This window comes from Ovis canadensis, chromosome 8 (genome assembly GCF_042477335.2).
Source record: "Ovis canadensis isolate MfBH-ARS-UI-01 breed Bighorn chromosome 8, ARS-UI_OviCan_v2, whole genome shotgun sequence".
NCBI lineage: Eukaryota > Metazoa > Chordata > Mammalia > Artiodactyla > Bovidae > Ovis > Ovis canadensis.
Genome location: NC_091252.1, coordinates 34,805,580 through 34,826,800, shown reverse-complemented (window position 1 = coordinate 34,826,800; position 21,221 = coordinate 34,805,580). Strand labels below are relative to the sequence as shown.

At 40.2% G+C, this 21,221-nt stretch overlaps 1 protein-coding gene across 2 annotated transcripts in view; it reads left to right on the top strand.

Moving 5' to 3' along the window:
• Positions 1-21,221, top strand: part of LOC138444721 (PH and Rap-GAP domain-containing protein DDB_G0271806-like) — a 228,314-nt gene that overhangs the window by 138,156 nt on the left and 68,937 nt on the right. For both annotated transcript variants that reach the window (XR_011258555.1, XM_069598063.1), the window contains one exon: positions 8,179-8,250. Coding sequence is in view for 1 of the 2 variants with exons in the window: in XM_069598063.1 (XP_069454164.1) it covers positions 8,179-8,226 (48 nt within the window). In the remaining variant the exon portion in view is untranslated. The remainder of the gene's footprint in view (positions 1-8,178; positions 8,251-21,221) is intronic.

The following is a 21,221-nucleotide window of genomic DNA, read 5'->3' as shown; positions in this document are numbered from 1 at the left end:
GTGACAATACTGAGGAAATTCAGAACTTAAAACACTTCTAAGAAAGAAGATGATAACTCAGATTTGAGCATGTATCTATCACTATATATCTGAAGGACATATGCAAATTCCAAAATTATTTAAAATACTCTACAAAGTTGTGGTCATAGACTAGACATGTAAGTTGCTTCCCTGTATCCCTAGGTTTCCTCCCTTGGCACAAAGGAGTATTATTACACTTTCCCACTTGATTGAAATTACATAGATGCAGCCACATGGCTTCCTTTGGCCGATGAGTGTCACTTTCAGGCAGAAGTATTTAATTGCTGGCATGAAACCCTCTAGCATTCTCGGGCCCTGCCTTGGCTAGCGTGTAAGCAGAGGTTAATATGACAGTGTGACACACTGAACCACCACATGGAAGGGAACTCCCTGTCAGGTCACCTGTTCATGCAGCAGACTTGGCACCAACAAGAAAGAAGCTTCTGTCACTCCAAGATTTGGGGTTGTTCACAACAGCCTGGCCTAGCCTTTCTAACCAACACAGAGACATCAAGCCCTGTCATAGCAAGCTCCCTTGATTCACTAAGCATGTGTCCTTACATACTGTCCATTCTTTCCTTAAATTCACTACTCAATTTAGAATCATACATATTTTTTAGTAGAACTGATAAGAAAAATATTGGTAACTGGCACCTGAAAAAGCAGTTACCATATGTATATAGCAGGCAAAAAAAAAAAACACATATATTAATATACTGGATTAAATGTCTACTGGAATTTTCTTTCCTTTCCTAAGAGAAATGTGTGTTAGTTTCCTATTGTTCCTGTAACAATCACAGTGATCTAACACAAATTTATTCTTTAACAGTTCTGGAAAACACAACTCTACATCAAAGTCTTATCAGGGTCACGTTCCTTTGAAAGTTGAAGATATCTATTTCCTTATCTTCCTTAGATTCTAGTGGCTGCCAGTATTCCTTGGCTTGAGGCCCCATCTTCAAAGAGCATCACTCCAACCTTCTTTTCCTACTATTCACTCTGACCTCCTGCCATTTCTTATAAGAACCCTTGTGGGATGTCCGTGGCAGTCCAATGGTTAACACTCTGCACTTTTATTGCAGGAGTGAAAGGTTGTTGATGAACCACAAAAGACACCGGGATTCTTGGCCTCCAGAGGAAAAGAATCCAATCCAAGGCCAGAGACAAGGCTTGATCGCTCAGAGCTTTTGTGTTACAGAGTTTTATTTAAGTATAAAAGGGATAGAGAAAGCTTCTGACATAGACATCAGAAGGGGGCAGAAGGAATACCTCCTTTACTAGTGTTAGCAATGGAGTTATATACCTTTTAATTGGTTATTACAATGAATCAAAAGACTATCTGGAGATTGTAAAGATCTTACTAGACCCACTCCATAATTTACATTTTAAGATAACAGAATTAGCCAAGCTTTCAGGAAGGAGAAACTGTCCTAAAGCAGGATACATTCAGTTCAGTTCAGTCGCTCAGTCGTGTCCGACTCTTTGTGACCCCATGAATCGCAGCACCCAGGCCTCCCTGTCCATCACCGACTCCCGGAGTTCACTCAGATTCACACCCATCGAGTCAGTGATGCCATCCAGCCATCTCATCCTCTGTCGTCCCCTTTTCCTCCTGTCCCCAATCCCTCCCAACTTCAAAGTCTTTTCCAATGAGTCAACTCTTCGCATGAGGTGGCCAAAGTACTGGAGTTTCAACTTTAGCATCATTCCTTCCAAAGAAATCCCAGGGCTGATCTCCTTCAGAATGGACTGGTTGGATCTCCTTACAGTCCAAGGGACTCTCAAGAGTCTTCTCCAACACCACAGTTCAAAAGCATCAATTCTTCGGCACTCAGCCTTCTTCACAGTCCAACTCTCACATCCATACATGACTACTGGAAAAACAATAGCCTTGACTAGATGGACCTTAGTCGGCAAAGTAATGTCTCTGCTTTTGAATATGCTATCTAGGTTGGTCATAACTTTCCTTCCAAGGAGTAAGCGTCTTTTAATTTCATGGCTGTAGTCACCATCTGCAGTGATTTTGGAGCCCAAAAAATAAAGTCTGACACTGTTTCTACTGTTTCCCCGTCTATTTCCCATGAAGTGATGGGACCGGATGCCATGATCTTCATTTTTTGAATGTAGAGCTTTAAGCCAACTTTTTCACTCTCCTCTTTCACTTTCATCAAGAGGCTTTTGAGTTCCTCTTCACTTTCTTCCATAAGGGTGGTGTCATCTGCATATCTGAGGTTATTGATATTTCTCCTGGCAATCTTGATTCCAGCTTGTGTTTCTTCCAGTCCAGCATTTCTCATGATGTACTCTGCACAGAAGTTAAATAAGCAGGGTGACAATATATAACCTTGACATACTCCTTTTCCTATTTGGAACCAGTCTGTTGTTCCATGTCCAGTTCTAACTGTTGCTTCCTGACCTGCATACAGATTTCTCAAGAGGCAGGTTAGGTGGTCTGGTATTCTCATCTCTCTCAGAATCTTCCACAGTTTATTGTGATCCACACAATCAAAGGCTTTGGCATAGTCAATAAAGCAGAATAGATGTTTTTCTGGAACTCTCTTGCTTTTTTCCATGATCCAGTAGATGTTGGCAATTTGATCTCTGGTTCCTCTGCCTTTTCTAAAACCAGCTTGAACATCTGGAAGTTCACAGTTCATGTATTGCTGAAGCCTGGCTTGCAGAATTTTGAGCATTACTTTACTAGCTTGTGAGATGAGTGCAATTGTGCGGTAGTTTGAGCATTCTTTGGCATTGCCTTTCTTTGGGATTAGAATGAAAACTGACCTTTTCCAGTCCTTAGTACAGAGTTTAAACTGAGTTTGTTGTGTAATCATCAGTTCCAGGCGACTAAGACTAAGACTAAGGAATGCAGAGGAAAAAAAAGTTTGTCCTTTCCTCCTCCTTGAGAATTCCAGACCCCTCTCTCCTTGGGGACCCCCAGACTTCTTATCAACCTGCCTAGGAATTGACCCTCTCAGGAGGAACAACTTCAATCCCTGGTCAGAGAATTAAATCCCACATGCTGCATGTGCAGCTGAAGGGAGAAAAACAAAACAATAAGCACCCTTGTGATTGCGTTGGATCTAAGAGCATAACCCATGCTAAATGCCCCATCTCAAGATGTTTAACTTACACATATCTGCAAAGACTCTTTTGACATATCAAGTAACGTTCACAGCAAGTGTTTAATCATCTGGTAACATCTTGCTTCCTCACACCACCGCATACCCCAACTCACTCCTTCTTAAACAGAAGCCCTTGCTAAATAAACAAATGTACCCTGTATCACATCTCCTTTTTCAAGAGCCCAAACAATATGGTTAGTAAAGCTACACACAAAAATACACACACAGAGAAAAAGATCCTTCACAAGAGCAAGAATAGGAGAAAAGAAAGTAGCTTGATTGAGGCTCATCACAATTAATGGGGAAAGAAGTAAAATATCTTCTTATACTGGCACTCAGTACTAGGTCCTTAATGGGAAAAAATAAAGCTTCATATCTATTTATGTAAACACTTGTATTGTCCGTACTGATATCAACAGTTGATATATATGCATGGATTCAAATCACTAGGAACTAATCAGAACATAACCACTGTCTCCTTGCAATTTGCATATTAGGTTTCCCTCATTCCTCCCATGTGAGATGATTTGCTGAAAAGTATAGTTGGCTACTTTATTCTTCTCAGTTCAGGATCTGAGCAGAATAACACCTGTTTCATAGACAGTCTTATTCATATTGAGCCCTCAATACACTGAATGAATGAATGAATCAGTCAATCAAATAGCATTTTTGGGTGACCTGCCGTATTGGTAGTATGCTAAGTATTTTGTATATGTTATTTCATTGTAGTCTTCTGACATTATTCTCCAAATATCATATCCAAAAAGTCCTAGTGCTTGCCCTCAATTATTTCATGCTATTGAGTTTTCTGAAGCTAGGATTTATGGAACCCTAGGGTACACAGAGATATGCAAATTCAGGAGCTCTGTGAACTCTAGTAATTATAAGCAGAATTATTGCATGTGGAGAAGTGCTTATGAGCAATTTTCTAGAAATAGAAGGCTTATCCTTTCATCAGATACTCAGATACTTAAATGATCTGTGTAGTGGTAATTCTTGGTGTTTGCCTGTGCAGCATCACTTCTGCTAATAACGAAATTCATTCCTTCCCTTTGGAGAAGACCACTTTGCCATATGATTTAGATGGGGCTAATCACCCCACCTGGCTCCATGGTGGGCCTATAACCCAAGCCAGGCCAATCAAAATTTAAGAAGCATGTATTGTCCATCAGGGCTACAAAGCTTGTTGAGCAGAAGCTATAAGTTGGTGACGATCATCTTTGCCAGCAAGTTGGGAAACCTGCCTAACATGGAAACCCAACAAGAAAGGTGAAAATCTGGAGAAAGACAGAATGACAACAACTTTTGTTGGAAGACACAATTTCATCCAAAGTTGAAGCCAAATCCAGCTTAGGATTTTGTTTTAGTTACGTGTGGAATAAATTTCAGTTTTTATGTAAACCTGTTCGAATAGTCTTTCCTTTTCAGTGAGAATCAATTTAATTAATTTAGCTTAAATACTTCCCACAAACAAGTAAATAAACAAATACACTAGTTTATTGCTTCCAGATGCTAAGCTCTCCAATCCATGGTTATTCATTCAGCTTCATTCTATTATTCTTGGAGCCCATTACTTTATCCTTCCCCAAATCCAAACTCAGTGCCACCACCAGCCCATGGCTTATAATGCTCTCTCATTTTATCTCATCAGCTCCACATCCACTTCTTTCCATATTGTGGGTGGGACATGATAGCAGAAATTATCTTTCCATTCAGAGTGGACCTGAGCCACTTGCAAAGTCACAAAAGCCAACCAATAAGTCTCCTCCATACTTTTCACTCTCGTCTTGAGCAGGTCAAAGTGAGTTTACACCTTTTGTCCTAATCAAGATAGTAGTACTCATTACTTAAGAGTATTCAATAGATATTTGTGATATAAATGAAATTTTAAAATCCTGGAACTTTTCTCTATTCACTCTTAAAAGGAAAAGAAAACTACCAAAAATGGAGTTTGAATCAGTGACCTCAACTGGGGATCAATCCCCCCAGGGCAAAAGAATGTTGGCTCCATCTTTACATGGTATACTATTGGTCAAAAAAGACAGGGTACAAGAAATCAGGAAAGTGACCAGGCCCACTGCAGTAAATTTTAGGAAATAGCTAGCTTTATTTTTATGATACAAATTTTTAAAACCTGTCCTAAGGAAACACAATACATGAATAGTACATGAATAAAAAATAAAAGTTAATGAAAGTGAAATCAGTTATTATGCAGAAAGGATGGGATTAGAGTCCTATTTTCTCTTCTTGAAAAATTCCTTTATGATGTGAACAGTTAATGTAAAGTATTTTCAAAGAATTAACACAGATCTGTACTTTTTTTTAAAGATATTGCAGATGGTTCACCTGTGTTGCAACATATCCTCAAGTTAAAAAATCTCCTGGTGACAACATATCTAGAAAATAGGGCACTGGCACACACACACACAAACACACACACACAAACACACACACACATATTTGGGATAAAAGGATGAATCCATTTGATAAAATTGATTATTTTTTATCATAATAAGTGCATACTATTTGCACTAAAAAAAAAAAATGACCCAAGAATATTTTTTCATTATAAGACCCAAATATATTTTTGAAACAGTGTTGAAAAAAAAAGATACCCACCTACGTGCCAGCTCCCCCATCCCAGCAGGGAGGAGCCAGACTAGACTACTAGGACAGAACAGTCTTCTTAGGAAATCCCTGAGAGCTATAAAGGAAGTGAGGAAACAGAAAATGCAAAGCCCCAGTAACCCCTCAGAACCACAGAAGCCTCTAAATTTCCATCGGGGGTTTCAAGAGTGAGACCTGGTGAAAGCGGACAGCTGGAAGCACTAGGAGGCTCAGTGTCAGAAACGGTGACAATGAAGTCACCAGGGGCCACCGTGACCAGACCCTTCTCTCCCACCGTCCTCAAGCTGCACAGGACACTAGGGGTAGGTCCTTCTCTGTGTCCAGTCAGCCACCAGGCTGGGGGATCGCCTGCACAATGTGAAAGAGAAGTGTAAAACTCAAGAGGAGGGGAAATGCCTGTTTTGGAAGGGACTTTCCCTTGCGAGTAAGGTTTCAGATCATGTTCTGCAACAATCTCCTGACTTGTGACAGGGTTTCAGGGAAATGAGACAACGCTGATGCAAATTATGAAGAAAAAAAAAACACTGGTGTCTTGAGAAAATGAGCTGAACCATGCTGAACCTGACAAGGCAGAACTCTAAGAGTGTGGAGAATAGCAAACGCTGCTTTGAAAGGAAGCAGCAGAGAGGAAGGGCAATGCCTGTTAGTCGTAACAATAATCAGAGCTTCCATTTATTGAGCACCTACTGTGTGCTAGGAGCTTTGCGTGCATTATCTCTTATCCTTAGAGCAGGTACTATGAACTATCCCTTTCTCATCCGTAAAGATGAGAAAACACACTCAGAAAAGTTAAGCAAGACATTAACCAAAACACCCAGTTTCAAGGCCAGGATTCACATTGAGACCCATCTGATACCAGTTTCTGTGCTTTGTGCTTCTGCCTCAACTCCTGTCCCTAATTCACATGACTCACTATGCAAGTCACAGACTTCTTTAAACCTAGATTCTCTTATGACAGGTACAAGTAAGTCTAATATCAGATAAGACAGTAGCCTCAAATTAGCTGATTTCAGCCCTGATCTATCTCTGCCACTGACCAGTTCTATGGCAATAGAAAAATCATATAATTTCTCTGGGGCACAGTTTTCTCATCTATAAAATGGAGTTGTGGTGGGGGCCTCTCTACTTTCAACTTTTATGAAGCATACCTAGTGCTCATGTACCAAAATAAGGAAGGAACTTACAAAATGATTTTTCTTTTCTTAAAAAATAAAGAATGTAATGGGATTATCATATTCTGTTCTCAATGGATAACATACATTTAAGAGTCCCAAGCTACATAAACAAAAGTGCTTTTAAATATTTTTTAGAAGGACTTACAAATGGAGACAAAGTAACCCTGTCAACCTCATGTTAATAGAAAGTTTAAATTAAAAAAAAATTTTTTAAAGCAAATCAACATTCCTTACGCCTCTCCCAGAATATATGATCACTGTGAGAAAATGATTACTTGCCAAGAGGGCCTATGAATCATTATACTGTTGTCCTCGGCCTCTGATCAAGCAAGAAGTACAGGAGGAAAAGCTGAGAAGCTGGGGTGTGAACATTGAATTGCTGAGAGTTTCACTCACAGCAGCATCAGTCAATGAAAATGATGGGCAAGCAAGCTGCAGGACTGTCGAGTCACAATACTGCAACGCTGCAAGGCCGAGTCTAGAGCAGAATGACATGGGCCCCTGGTTTTCTGAGTCACTCTTTGGGTCAGAGTCTTTACAGCTCTCAAGAGTCGCTGATCAACAAATGCAAATAATGCCACCCCTGGGCTTGTCTTGACAGGCTTGTTCACTGACACTTGTATAAGAGACATTGTCTTCATCTGGAATCATCAGCAAACATTACAAAGAAAGGGTTAAGTTGCTCAACATCAGTAGTTATATTCTAGAATAGAAATACATGTGAGATAGACACTACAAATATACTTTCTTTCCTCTGTGGTTTCAGCATGTATCATGCACTAATTTCTCCTTTTCTGCTAGTAAACTAGGGCATATCTATAGCAGAAACTTTTGTATTATATTTTTCTATGTGGTTTCTCATGTCTTTAGAAATTGTTTGGTTTGAACTAGGACCTATTTCGTGATTAAAGGCATAGTTAAAATTATGCACTGCATATATAAAATCCTAGGAGCTTATGGAAGACAACAGGAAAACTGATCTCTCAACTAACTCCACGGACTGTTCTCTACCTTTATGCCTTAAAGATAGTGAAAATGTAGCTGTGATCATGTAGAAGGGAAGATGTTTAAAATTCTCCCAGGCTTGGAAGGGAATGACAGATATGGTCTTACATAGGTGGTTTTTTAATTAAGGAATTAGACTGAGGTTGGACTAATGAATAAAACGAGGGTTAACTTTGGTTAACTTAACATCAGTTGTAGACTTAACATCTGTCTTCCTTCAATAGATACTACAGAAACATCAGATCTTTGGACCTGAGGCACCAAGAGAATAGAAGTCGCTTTCTGAAGTTTTTACGGTAAGAATTTGATATTTCTTCAAGTAAATGCCACCAAACTTCAGGCCCACGAACGATTGTGCATAAAAGTTTTATGTACCAAAGTAGACAGTTTGGGAAACCCTGAAGTGTGATGTCCCTTGCACTGCACTCACCTTGTTGGAGAAACCTGGACACGCCTGTCAGACCCAGCACATCTCAAATTTACTGAAGACCTCATGTCCCCACCTCCTTTGTTTTTCATATGACAGCTATTAATCCCGCACAACTAGTGCCTTATGACCAATTCTTAGTGAAACGCTGGTGAGGAAGACATGGAACTAGAAACGGGGAAGTTACTAGAAAGGGCTTCACAGAAGGCGCCTGAATAGTGATGTCCAAAAGGTAACATCTTAGTGTGAACAAAGATAAATAATGGATGCTGTGCAGGTGGACAAACCAAACTGACCAGGGAAGAAAGAAAAGACTTAAATTATAAGGCATACATATGCTCAACACTGGGAGGTAGGAATTACTATCCCATTTACCAGTAGGTACAATAAGCCACGCATCCAAGACCACACACCAAGTAACTAACAGCACTTAGAGGCTGGCAGGTATCAGTAGTCAGACAGCCCAGAAAACAGCTCTGGAGGCTGTGGGTCACCTAGACTCTGATAGCTGCAGAGCACATGAGCTGTGCAGTGATGCAGCCCCGCCGTGGTTTAAAGGCAGATATGCCGGTCTTTGGGGCCTACCAGGTGGTTCAGTGGGTAAAGAACCTGCCTGCAATGCAGGAGAGGCAGGAGACAAGGATTCAATCCTTGGGTGGGGAAGCACCCCCGGAGAAGAGCATGGCAACCCACTCCAGTATCTTGCCTGGAGAATCCCATGGACCAAAGAGCCTGGCGGGCTACAGTCCATAGGGTTGCACAGAGTCAGACACAACTGAAGCAACTGAGTACGCATGCCCGTGCAGGCCTTCAAAACCAGAGTGTGCTCTTTCCTCTGCCACTGAAAACAGGCTGAGGCAGCAAGAGAAGAGAAACTTCTGTTTCTTCCCTTCCCTGCACCTTGTGTCCCTTGATGGTCAAACTTCTGAAGAAATAGGCAGGAATTATGTCTAGAACCTACATCGTCTGTGACAAATCAAAGCACGAAATCCCTTCTCTCACAGGGGGACCTCTTTTATGCTGTCTAAAGAAAGACCAGCTCTAATTCTCCTTCCCCAGAGAGAACAGATCACAAGTAATCTTCACGAACACCCATGCTCCTCACTGATTCCATCCATCTGGCTCCCTCAAATCCTTCCCTTGTGAGTCCTTGCAAGTGTATCTGGTGGGGATGTCTGACTGTCAAGATACTAAAGGATTATGCAAAACATAAGTGCCCTGACCTGAAAAATAAATGTTTTCCTCCAAGAGCTGCCTTCAACTTTATCTAAACTAATACTGACTCTCAATACAGCTGTACCCAGCTTCCACTTCTAGAGGTGGCTGGAATTCAGGAAAAATTTTTGGATTTTGAGTGAAGCAGGACTACCTCTTCATTTTCCTGGGTAGATGCTTACATGGAAAGTTCATTATAGTACATGGACTGGAGAGGGTTGGGTATTAAATGCAAGGTGCTCTTGTTTTATTTAATCCCTCCTTCTTAGTAGTTTTTTTTTTTTTAAAAGAACATACCCCAAACATATCTATGTTATTTATGAGTTACATAACTGTACTACCAACTAATAGATTATGAACAATATAAAACATTCACAAAAAATAGAATCCTGTAAAATACTATATTTAAAGATTGATCTATTTATGTATCTACTTATATTATTTCCTCTCTGTACCTCAATAAATCAAGGGGAATGTGTACCTTGTTTTGGGGCCACTTACAGTTTGCCCATTTTGAGAGAATTCATCTATTACATGAGCTCAGAGAGGTTTTGAGTCTCCAAATAATCTTGTTAAAATCCTAAACAGCCCGTTAATATCAAGATGGATCTTAAGGCAATTGAACTAAACACTCAGAAGAAATCACCAAGTAAAAGAGTTTAAGCCACTGGTTGGCTGGCTTGCAATGAGTTACTTCTATTTCCGCAAATGTTTTTGGATCACTGCCCATTGGATTTTGAGGGAACAATTAACTATCCTCTCCTCGGTAATGTCACTCTCCCTCAAGTGTATTTAATCTTGCAGAGCTGTTTCTCTACAAGAGAACAAGGTTATGTGAAGGGGAGAGATCATCTCTCCCTCCAGGGTAGTTATGCAATGCAGGGTCAAGGGCTGTGTCTTCGAAATTCAAATTGATGTCTAGGGAGTCCTGGGGGAAGAGAGGGGGTTGAACAGACTCGAGCCTTCTAAATTGGGCATGGGGATTATTTGAGTTTTCAGATTCAGAGTGCCATTGGAAGCACAAATAAAATATCTGGCACAACCAGTTTTTTTTCAAAAAAGCAAACATGGGGATTGTGTCTGGGGTATTGGATGAGTATAGGAAAGCACTAACCCCTCACACTCATTCTCCTTCGAGAGGCACAAAATTCCCCTGCTTAGAAGGAGAGCACTGGGAGTCAGCTTCACTTCTCATTGAAAAGTTTATGTGTTTGTTTTTTTAAAGACTCCTGGGCAGGGAAACCCACTAAACCACTATTAACATCTTAATGTGACCTTCAGGAAGAGGCCCGGTGGACTAATAAAAGTGCTAAGAGGATCTGAAATGTTACTGATGGGAGATGTGGTGGAGGGGAGAGGATGAAAGGGGGAAACTTGTTTGGAAGGCCTACTGATCTGAACTGCGGATGTTGGGGGCAAGTGGTGAATAAGATCTCTGAAGGGGGGAATGACCTCATTTAGAGTTTTGTTTGGAAATCATTCTAATGACAGCCACCCTAAATTCTGGCTCTTTGTTCCACAGTCCCTTAGATGAGGAAGTAAGTCCAACATTTTTGTAAGCCTCAGAGTGAACAAGAAGTTATGGAAATTCCTGGTGGGCTTATGCTAGATTCTAATACTCAGGCAAGGAAAAACAGGGAGATTCCATTGATGAGTCACATTGAGGGGATAGGGGAAACTACAAAAGGTTTTTTTCAGACAAAATGAGTCTTCAAGAAATTTGGGAGAATCCACTGAAGTTAACAGATTTGAGGGATGTGGGTGTATGTCCCATGCAACCTAAGAATACTAAATGATAAGCCCCCAGAAATAAAAGTTTATGTGAGAACACTCGGTTTGAAAAGCAGAAAGCAACAGTGGTAGCACTGGGGCTGGCGGGAGCATGGTGGAGGATCTAGGGACAAGGTCTCCTGGGAGGAAGAGAGAGCCAACCACAGCTGGAGGTGTTTGGCGAGAGGCCAATCAAGTCCAAAGTCTGAGAGGAAGTGACAAGTGAGCCTAAGGACAAGGGGAGAACCTGTAATGCCTAACTACTAATGCAGTCAGCCAGCATGGCCACGACCTTGCTAAAAAGCGCTTTGACTCCAGAGGCTGGAGGAGACAGAGATAAATTGGATCAGGAAGAAGCACATTGATGTGAGATGACCAATTATATGGATGAGAATTTCTTGTACAGCTTTTTCTTATTGAACACATCTGCTGTAAAAGCTCTGGCATCAGATTTTGTATGATACAAAAACCTTAAAAACTCTGAAGCAACTATTAAAAGTGTGATGTCAGATCTAGTGCGGCCAATGCTGAATACCATAGACAATAATTTAGAAAGTTCTGATCACATCTTGACAACAAAACATTAGAATCTATGTGAAGCCAAAGCATCTGAATGAACAAGAGAGAAATACAAGCAATAATTTTTCCTGGAAAAACCAAACATCTGGATATTTTGGAAGGCTAAACATATGTTTCATAAACCCACAGTGTATAAAGTTAAGACATTCTATGATCTTCTGCTTGGATCTAAGTATTTTCCATAGTTTTATGTAAGCATGGCAAAATAGTATTAGTTCAATAACTAATAACTGCATATAATCATGATAATTAATATGTAACAGTGGTTGAGCTTCAGAATTACCGTATGATGTATTTTAAAATTAAAGTGCCTGTATTTTAAACATAATGAGTCTTTCCCGAATAATTTGCTCAGTCACAGAAGGGCGGAGTCCTTTGGGATCTTCCACTACACTTAGCTGTTTCCAGAATCCCAATTCATCCTGCATCTGGCCATTTAAATCCTTCAAATTGGATTTAAACACACAGAAAAAGTTTTTTTTTTAATTAGCGCTCATGTCTATTACACCTTTTTCTCTTACAGCATCCTGTTTTATTACAGTGGAAACTTCTGCTTACTTGTCATCTCCCCAAATATGCTGGAATTCTTTCATTGCTTATGTGAGTTAGCCAGTTTCTGACCATCTCTGCAACACAGCAAATGCTCAATTAATATTTACTAAACTAAACCAGAGCTAAAACTGAAATTAAATTAAGATTCTGCTGGAGTTCAGAGAGCATGTGAGATAGTTTGCTTCTTAACTAATAGTTCATTAGTCTCTAAATTTGAACAAAGGAGTTACCCTTGCACCTTTGATTCCATCAGGTTTTTCAATATTCACATCAACATATACTCAGTTTTACTACTTAAAATGTGAGTGGTTCAGCTTGTTAATTACAGATTTCCTTTCTGCACTTTCACACAGCATTTCCTTCTCCTTACACCCAACCAGTATCTAGATAGCTTCAAATAACTATTAAAAAACACCATTTCCCTTTTGCTGATTCCTTGCCAGCTTTTCTACACTTCCTTCTCTCCCCCTACTTTGTCATTGCCTCTGCACAAACCTATCTACTCATTTGTTAGGTTTAAGATAAAAGAGGCATAGGAAGAAAAAACAAACCTGAACCTTGGGCATAGACTTGATTCTCACATAATTTCCCAAATTATTGTAACAGCTTAGAGATATTTTTTACTTTTCCCTTTTAGTGCACTGAACTCCTTGGACAGGCAGCTACTAACTCTTAAGAGTTTGGGTTTGTCTCTTAAATATTCAAAACAGGTCATTAAGTCTATAATTTAATATTCACTTGTTGTTGGGACTCTGTGCCTTTTCAGAACCAGTGAGAAAGTGAAAGACAAATGTTGGCACTCATTTTCATAACATAATCAAAGCCCATTTCCTGGGGAGGAAAATGTGTTCTTGGTTTGACCCTACTGTGCACAGAGAGGGAACACTGACCCTCATCTCCCTGTAGAAATAGGCTGGGGAAGGCACTTCAGGCTAGTGCTTGAACCCAGGTACAAGTGCCATCTTTAAATGCCTCCAATTCCTAAATGGAGAGCAGGCTCAGGGACAAAGCCCATAGCTACCATTCAGTGTCAAACTTTACACTTCCTTTCATGTAGTTTAAATTATTTTTTTTGAGCTTGTAAGTTTTGAATAAATTTTTTTACTAATTTCACCAGCACCGGAATAGAGATGGAGAGAAAAGTCTTCCACCTCCTCCCCCACCCCAAACCATTAATCCAGTGTTAATTCTGATATGTTCTCCTATAAAAGTGCACATCTCAATCTATGATTTTTCAGGACACACCAGATCAAAGTGTCATACACACCAAATTCAAATGATATACAAATGATGTGTCTGTTTATTTCTCTAGCACTGTCTAAACTAGCTCCTGAGTACAGTGTACACCAATGATGAAACTTTCACACAGTATTTCCTTCTCCTTACACCCAACTGGTATCTAGATAGCTTCAAATAACTATTAAAAAACACCATTTCAACTACAAGTAGGGATATAGTTATCAAAATCTTGTTTCCAATATCAGTATATTATAGAGACTTTAAAGTTTATAGATTTAAGAATTTAAAACCTTCCTTACAAGCACTAATCTCATATTATCTCTCATGAAAATATTTTATTTTTGAGAAATCAAAGGCCAGCCGTGAGAATAAGTCTTAGAAAAAAATAACATACAATAAAAAACAAAAGCAGGTGGCACTAGGAAAACCCAGTATGTTTGTTTTATTGAGTAAACAATAGGTAACTGTTGCTATTAACAGCTTAGGCTAACTGGGAGATCTCCTAGATCTTAGGGCAGCCAAACTTGACTGCTCGGAAAGGGTTAGTTTGTTTAATTCATTCATTCAACTCCCTGCCGTGCTATGCTAAGTCGTTTCAGTCCTGTTTGTGACCCTATGAGCTGTACCCCACCAGGCTCCTTAGTCCATGGGATTCTCCAGGCAAAAATACTGCAGTGGGTTGCCATACTCTCCTCCAGGGGATCTTTCTGACCCAGGGATCAAACCTTCATCTTCTGTAGCTCCCACATTGTAGGCAGTTTCTTTACCACTGTGCCACCAAGGGAAGCCCATTCAACTCCCTACTACATGTCAGATATCATGTTGCAGGGATCTGACATTATACAGGTCATCACTGCAATATGCTAAGTGCCCCATAAATGGGCAAATTTCCTGGGAAGCACATAACCAAAGACGAAGTGTCATATTGTGGAAATAGTTAGGAAAAACTTCACCAAGAGGAATATTCACTCTGAATGTTTGACAAGCAGTATCCCAGTTCTCCTTCCTTGAGCAACCTTCGCCTGTGCCTTGCCTAATGTGAGCCATACCACCTCTGCAACTTCCCTGGAAATGCAGCTCTGCTGGAGCAAAAGGGCTGTGGTAGCAGCCACCAGGGTGCTACCATGTTTAATGGGCTCATGGCTTTTTTGTTGTTGTTTGTTTGTTTGTTTGTTTTAAAGAGAGGACCTTAGTACTCCTGCCATCCACATCATCAGACTCTGTATTCTCAACACTTCAAAAAATAACTGGGCTAGTAAGAACCACTGTTTGGGGAGGTGGGAAATGTATTCATACAGTCTTCAGAATTCTCAGTGAGCAGTTTAGTTACACTTCTAATGTTCTCATATTTTTAGGAAATTTAACTTTGAGATTTTTCTAAAAGAGGAACAAGAGCTGAATGACATATAGAGGCGATGAAAAGAAGATCCCAAAACCTAAAAACACAGCAGTATTAAAATGTTATCATATATATATATATATATATACATATGTGTATATATATATATATCATGCAAAAATCTCCTAAATGAGACCAGATCTCCAAATTGGAATTAGTAACTCAAATGGCATTGTTTTTCCACACTGCTGCTTATTAACTTCTGTATTTCAACAAGTCTTTTAAATATCTAACTCAGCTATGCATGTCTGTACTTTCAGACTGCAGGGATGATTCCTTTTATTAAACTTTCTTCCCAAATCCCTCAGCTTTTTAACTCACTGGGGAATCTACATTTGCTGATGTCACTCAACACCCAAGCCTACACTAGACTTGATCGTGTCTATGATCAAGTCTTTGACCTCACCTATGCTACAGGGACTTCCCTGGTGGCTCAGACTGTAAAGAATCTGCCTGCAAAGTGGGAAACCCAGGTTCAATCCCTGGGTCAGAAGTTCCCCTGGAGAAGGAAATGGCAACCCACTCCAGTATTCTTGCCTGGAGAATCCCATGGATGGAGGAGGCTGGCAGGCTACGGTCCATGGGGTTGCAAAGAGTCAGACACGACTGAGTGACTAACACTTTCACACTACTGGTATCACATTGCTGAAACGGAATTTTGTTGCTTTAAATGTATTTCATTCAGTTTGCTTTTTAAAACTTTGTTCTTCATTTTCCTTCACATTGATTTTCTCCTTTTTATCTTCTTTCTCCACTCCACTTCCCTCTTAACAGTTTCTAGATTTAAGCATACCAGTGTGGATAGAAAGTTAAGGATGTGTCTACACAGGCAAAGCAGGGAGGTAAGGCAAATATGTTGAGAAGATTCAGAGAGAAATAACATCCTCCTGATCCCTGATCCAGGGACTTCTTACAAATTGAGTTTCTACAAACTGATAATTTCTAGACCTTCCAATCCACCCTCAAAAAGCATAGATATATATACACATACACACACACACATAGTATTTAACTAGCATGGTTCAATGTTTGTTATATACTAAGTGTGAGAGGAGGGTGCCAGAGCAAGTGTATTTCACAGAAATACAAGAGAAAGAATGAAACAAATTGAGAAACTAGATCTGGGCCGCAGGCTTGACATTCTCATTTTATATTTAAAACAGAGAGAAAAGTAGATATTATCTGTGAGAGATAAAGTACTAAAGACTCAGAGAAGTTAATTACCTTCCCAATGTTTTCACAGTTAATAAATGAAAGAACCGGAATTTGAAAGTAGCTAGGCTAATTCCACAGTTCCTGCTGTTTTTACTTGCTGAACCATGCCTTCACCCTGATGATGCTTGCAATTTACAGGGAGAAGCAAGATTTATACTCACAAAAAGGGAGTGGATGTGGTATTGAGTTAAAAAAAATTACAAAATGAGATTCAATAGAAAGCAACAAGGAAAGTGGTGAAGAACCATCATGAATGATCATGGACAAAAAGTAGAGAGGAAAGACTGGTGTGGAAGTTCGCTCTGACAGACAGCTTGTTGAGCTCATTATTGCCTTTCCCAAGCTGGGGTGAAATCAGGATTCATTGGAAGACTGCTCCATGCTTTAACTTTATGTCTGAATGTTAATGCTGAGTCCTGAGATTCATCTGTACTATTACTATTTTTCATCCCTTAATGGGCTTCCTTGGTGGTTCAAATGGTAAAGAATCTGCCTACAATGCAGGAGACTGGGGTTTGATTCCTGGGTCGGGAAGATCCCCTGAAAAAAGGAATAGCAACCGACTCCAATATCCTGGCTTGGAGATTCCCATGGACAGAGGAGCCTGGCAGGCTATAGTCCATGGGGTCGCAAAAGTTGGACACAACTGAGCGACTAACGCTTTTCACAAGTTTCTACTCACCTACCTTTATCAAATTCCTTCTCCAAAAGGGCAGCCAGGCTAGTGGTCCTTGAGAAATAACAAGTAGAATTTACAATTATTTTGATAATATCTGAGCAAATAGCCATGAATTCTATACTTCACATTATACTAAGGGCTGCAGTGTTCACAGTAAGAAAGGGTCAAACCAAATATTTGCATCTGGGGCCTCACCTGTTAGAATAGCAATGAAGAGTCCAAAGTACGGGGACCAAGGCATCCACCTTGAGCCATCAGTGAACTTTACAAGTGTTTCCCTGAAAGTTCCTGGGAGGTGCCTCTCTCTGGCAGACTGCCGGCTGCTTTGAAATAGGGCTATCAGCTTTCCTTACTCGCTTATCAAAAATAGGTCCATTACTGGGCCCGATAAAATTGTTTGAGTACTCATTTGGAATCCTTAGCAGTTATTCCTGCTTTGGACCACAAAGAAATTCATTTAAAGTTACAGCCTGATAAAAAGAAGAAAAAGAATTGGGGAACCTTATCCACATCCTCAACACCCTTTTTTGTCGCTTTCCTGGGGTTTAAGCTGGAATCCCTGGTGTGCAGCGTTGACAGGGAAATACCCATCCATTCTACTGGGAACCCCACTATATCTTCCTTTTTATTCTTCAGGTAACTGCAAGTCAAAGTTTTAAAGGAAGTTGATTTCATTTTGGTTTTGGTATTAAATAGATCAAAATGAATTCAGGCCATTAGATAATTGAACAGAAATAAAAATATGGTCTCCTCTACCATCACAAGCCTGGAATCTTTACTGTTTCAAAGAGTCAGTTTTAATTCAAATTTAGCATAAACGATTTGTATACTTCTTACAGTAAAGCCTGTGAGTTCCACATATAGCTGACAAATGAGGTCTACAAGATCAGAACTTCCTGGAGATCTTTCATGGAATATTAAAGGGAAGAAGTTTTCTATAGATAGATAGCAAATGGTTTGGACTTTCAGAGTTTTCTGGACACCCCTGCCTGTTGTAAATATTTGACCCCACTGCTAGAACAGAAATATGTCTGTATATCTCTCTGCATCCAGTGTGCATATTTTCCTTCACAGGAAAACTCTATCCTGATTATACATTATCTAATAAAGCATGGGAGTTGAGCACACTTTAAATATTTCTGTTTACAGTGTCCATTACATCTTATCAATTATAGACTAAATATAATTGGAGCCCAGTTTTGAGAACAGAAGAGCAAAATATTATTTACTTCTTGATTAACAAATATGTCAACATTTGGGGCTGGAAACCTCATTTGTCAATTATTTTGCTCTTCCATAAGGATGCTCCAGAATAATAATTAAAGGCTGAAATATATCCCATTCCTTGGATGCTTGTTTCACAGTGTTTTAAAAGAAACAAGATATCTTTTGTAGTCCTCAAAAGTATCCACACAACCCACTTCCACTGGTCTAATAGCTTTAATTTGAAAGCCTCTGGGTGGAGGCTCAACAGTTGAACCAAAAAGGCCAGAAAATGTCTACTGACTATAAGGCACGGAAGAAGGAGTACAGTCTCCATATGCCATTACCCCAACTCCTAAATTGTCTTTTTCTGGCTCCTCAAGCACAACAAAGGCAACTCCAGAGCCTTTTACAGGAAGCTGCCCAGTCCTGCCTCCATCTAAGCTCTAGGGAACACTACAAACCCCGGAGAATACACACATATGTGGAAACTTTTCCCATAGAATTGCGGTGGGTATATGTGGTGGTGCAAGTCCCTTTATGACTCAGTGTAATGGCTGGATTTGTTTACCATTTTCTTTCTTTTAAGGGCCTCAGTGGCTGTGAAACATTGTGGTAAGGATAGTTGGTTTTGGTTTTGGTTTTTAACCCATGCACTGTTAGAAATGCTGCTACCAAAAGGAAGGAGAAACTATGGTGCTGAGGGGAAAGCCCCAGGAGAGACTGTGAGAAGTCGTACCTGTGACCCTGCCTCTCTGCCCTGAGAGGGAATCTTCCCAATAATAAACGTTTGGCAGAGACTAAGTTCTTTACTTAATCTTAATTCCTTCCAAGATCAGCAAAGGCAGGTGGGGGAAGTTTAGAGGCTGCAGCTGCTTCAGCGCATGTCCACAGCCACCCTGGGCTCTGCACCATGCAAGCAGGAAGGCCTGGGGGAACAATAAAAATCGAGGTGTGTCGGGCCAGCCAGCTGACTGTGAGCTGTGCTTTGTAACACTCACAGCTCCTTGTTTTCATTCTCAAAATATGTGCCTCCTGGAAACTCTTCTCTCTTGGTCAGATGTGTGTGATGTGATTTACATTTTGGAATTTGGGAGAGGCATGTGCTTACAAGCATTCTGATCCAGGAAGCAGGTTTCTATTATGCACATGATCCATACTGCCTTTATACTTTTTTCATTTTTATTTTGAAATTATTTTAAAGCAACTTATTTTTCTATCAAGCCCCAAGCCCAAAATGTCTGCATGGAGGATAACAGTGTGATGGTTACCAAAATGTCCTAGAACCTAATTCACAAGCTCCCTTTGCCTGTGGTCTGAGAGCCCTTGGCCTTGGCACCCAGGAAAAGCTATTGTGTGAATAACAGAGAGGCAGGGAAGCATTCCCTCAGAGTCTGCTCCTTTGGCGGTCACCTCCTCCTACAGTGGAGACGTGTGGGATACCAAGCTTCTCTAAGAACTAGGACAAGTTTCAGGGAGACATGTTTCTGGGTATCAGCAGAACCTAGTTAGTCTAGTTTTAAACTTCTATCACTAACTAGTTGAATTGGTAACTTAGTTAACCTTTTTGGTCCTTGGTTTGGGAAACCTTCACTGGATTAAGAAAAGTCTTAACAGTTTTGGATTTGGTTTTGCTTTTTTTTCTGTAGGATTTTGAGAGTCTTTGTTATGCTAATGAATATCATAAACCCCAAGAGTGTATAGTGTATCCCAAGCTGGTAGAACTATTGAATACTTCTTCCTCAAAAAAAACTATCCTCACATCCTAAAGTCTATTACAAGTGTTCTATAGAATATATTTTTAAAAGCTCTAGAGCTGAAAGTATATCCTTCCTGCTCTAAAGGTCTACGAATCTATAGAGGCATTACAGAATGACACACATTTAATGGATGTATAAAAAGAGGCCATCATTGATCCTGTTGTATCAATAAAAGTGTTACGTTGCAGATAAAAGTATTCACTATGGCTAGTTTAAGAGAAAGAGATTTATTACAATGGTTCTTATACCACCCATGAGAGGACAAAAGAAACAGTGTTGAATGTTACCAAGGAAAACAGGAAAAGTTGCCCAGAAAAAATACTCAACTACATTTTTGCTAGTTGTTCTAGCGAAAAAAAAATAAAAAACCAAACCCAAACCCTTCCCTGCTGCTGCTGCCTACTGCTTGGCACACATAGCACTAGAAAACAGAAACAAACTCTCCCTGGCAGCAGCATCCATGCCCCTGTGCTTCCTGCACAGTACAATCTTCCTGCCTCACCTTGGCTACGTCTGTCTATAAATGGCACACTGAGGTAGGCAGAATTCTGAGACGGTCCCCAAGATTCTTGCTCCTGATGTACACACCCTGTACAAGGCCCTGTTGAGTGTGAGCAGGATTTGTGAATAAAATGGGCTATCATTTCCTTGATTGTGTTCTGTTATGAAAAAAAAAAGGAGGGATTTTGTAAATGTAATTAAGGTCTCCAGTCAGTTGACTGTGAGTTAATCAAAAGGTGGTATTATCCTGGGTGAAAGTGAAAGAGTTAGTTGCTCAGTCATGTCCAACCTTTTGCAAGCCCATGGACTGTAGTCCGCTAGGCTCCTCTATCTGTGGGATTCTCCAGGCAAGCATATTGGAGTAGGTTGCCATTCTCTTCTCCAGGGGGATCTTCCTAACCCAGGGACAGATCCCAGGCAGACAGATTCTTTACCATCTGAGCCACCAGGGAAGCCCTATCCTGGGTGGGCCTGACCTAATTAAGTGAACCTTTAAATGAAATCAGAAATTCAAAGTCAGAGACACTGTCCTATTTGCCTTGAAGAGCAAACTGCCATGCTATGGAGAGAGCCACATGGAAAGAATGCAAGAAGCCTCTAGGAACCCTGAATGACCCCTGATTGATGGCCTGGTAGAAAACAAGGATCTCTTACAGCTATAAGCAGTTGAATTCTGCATTCCGCTAACAACCAGTGGGCTTGGACAAGACCTCTGAAAGTGAAGCCCT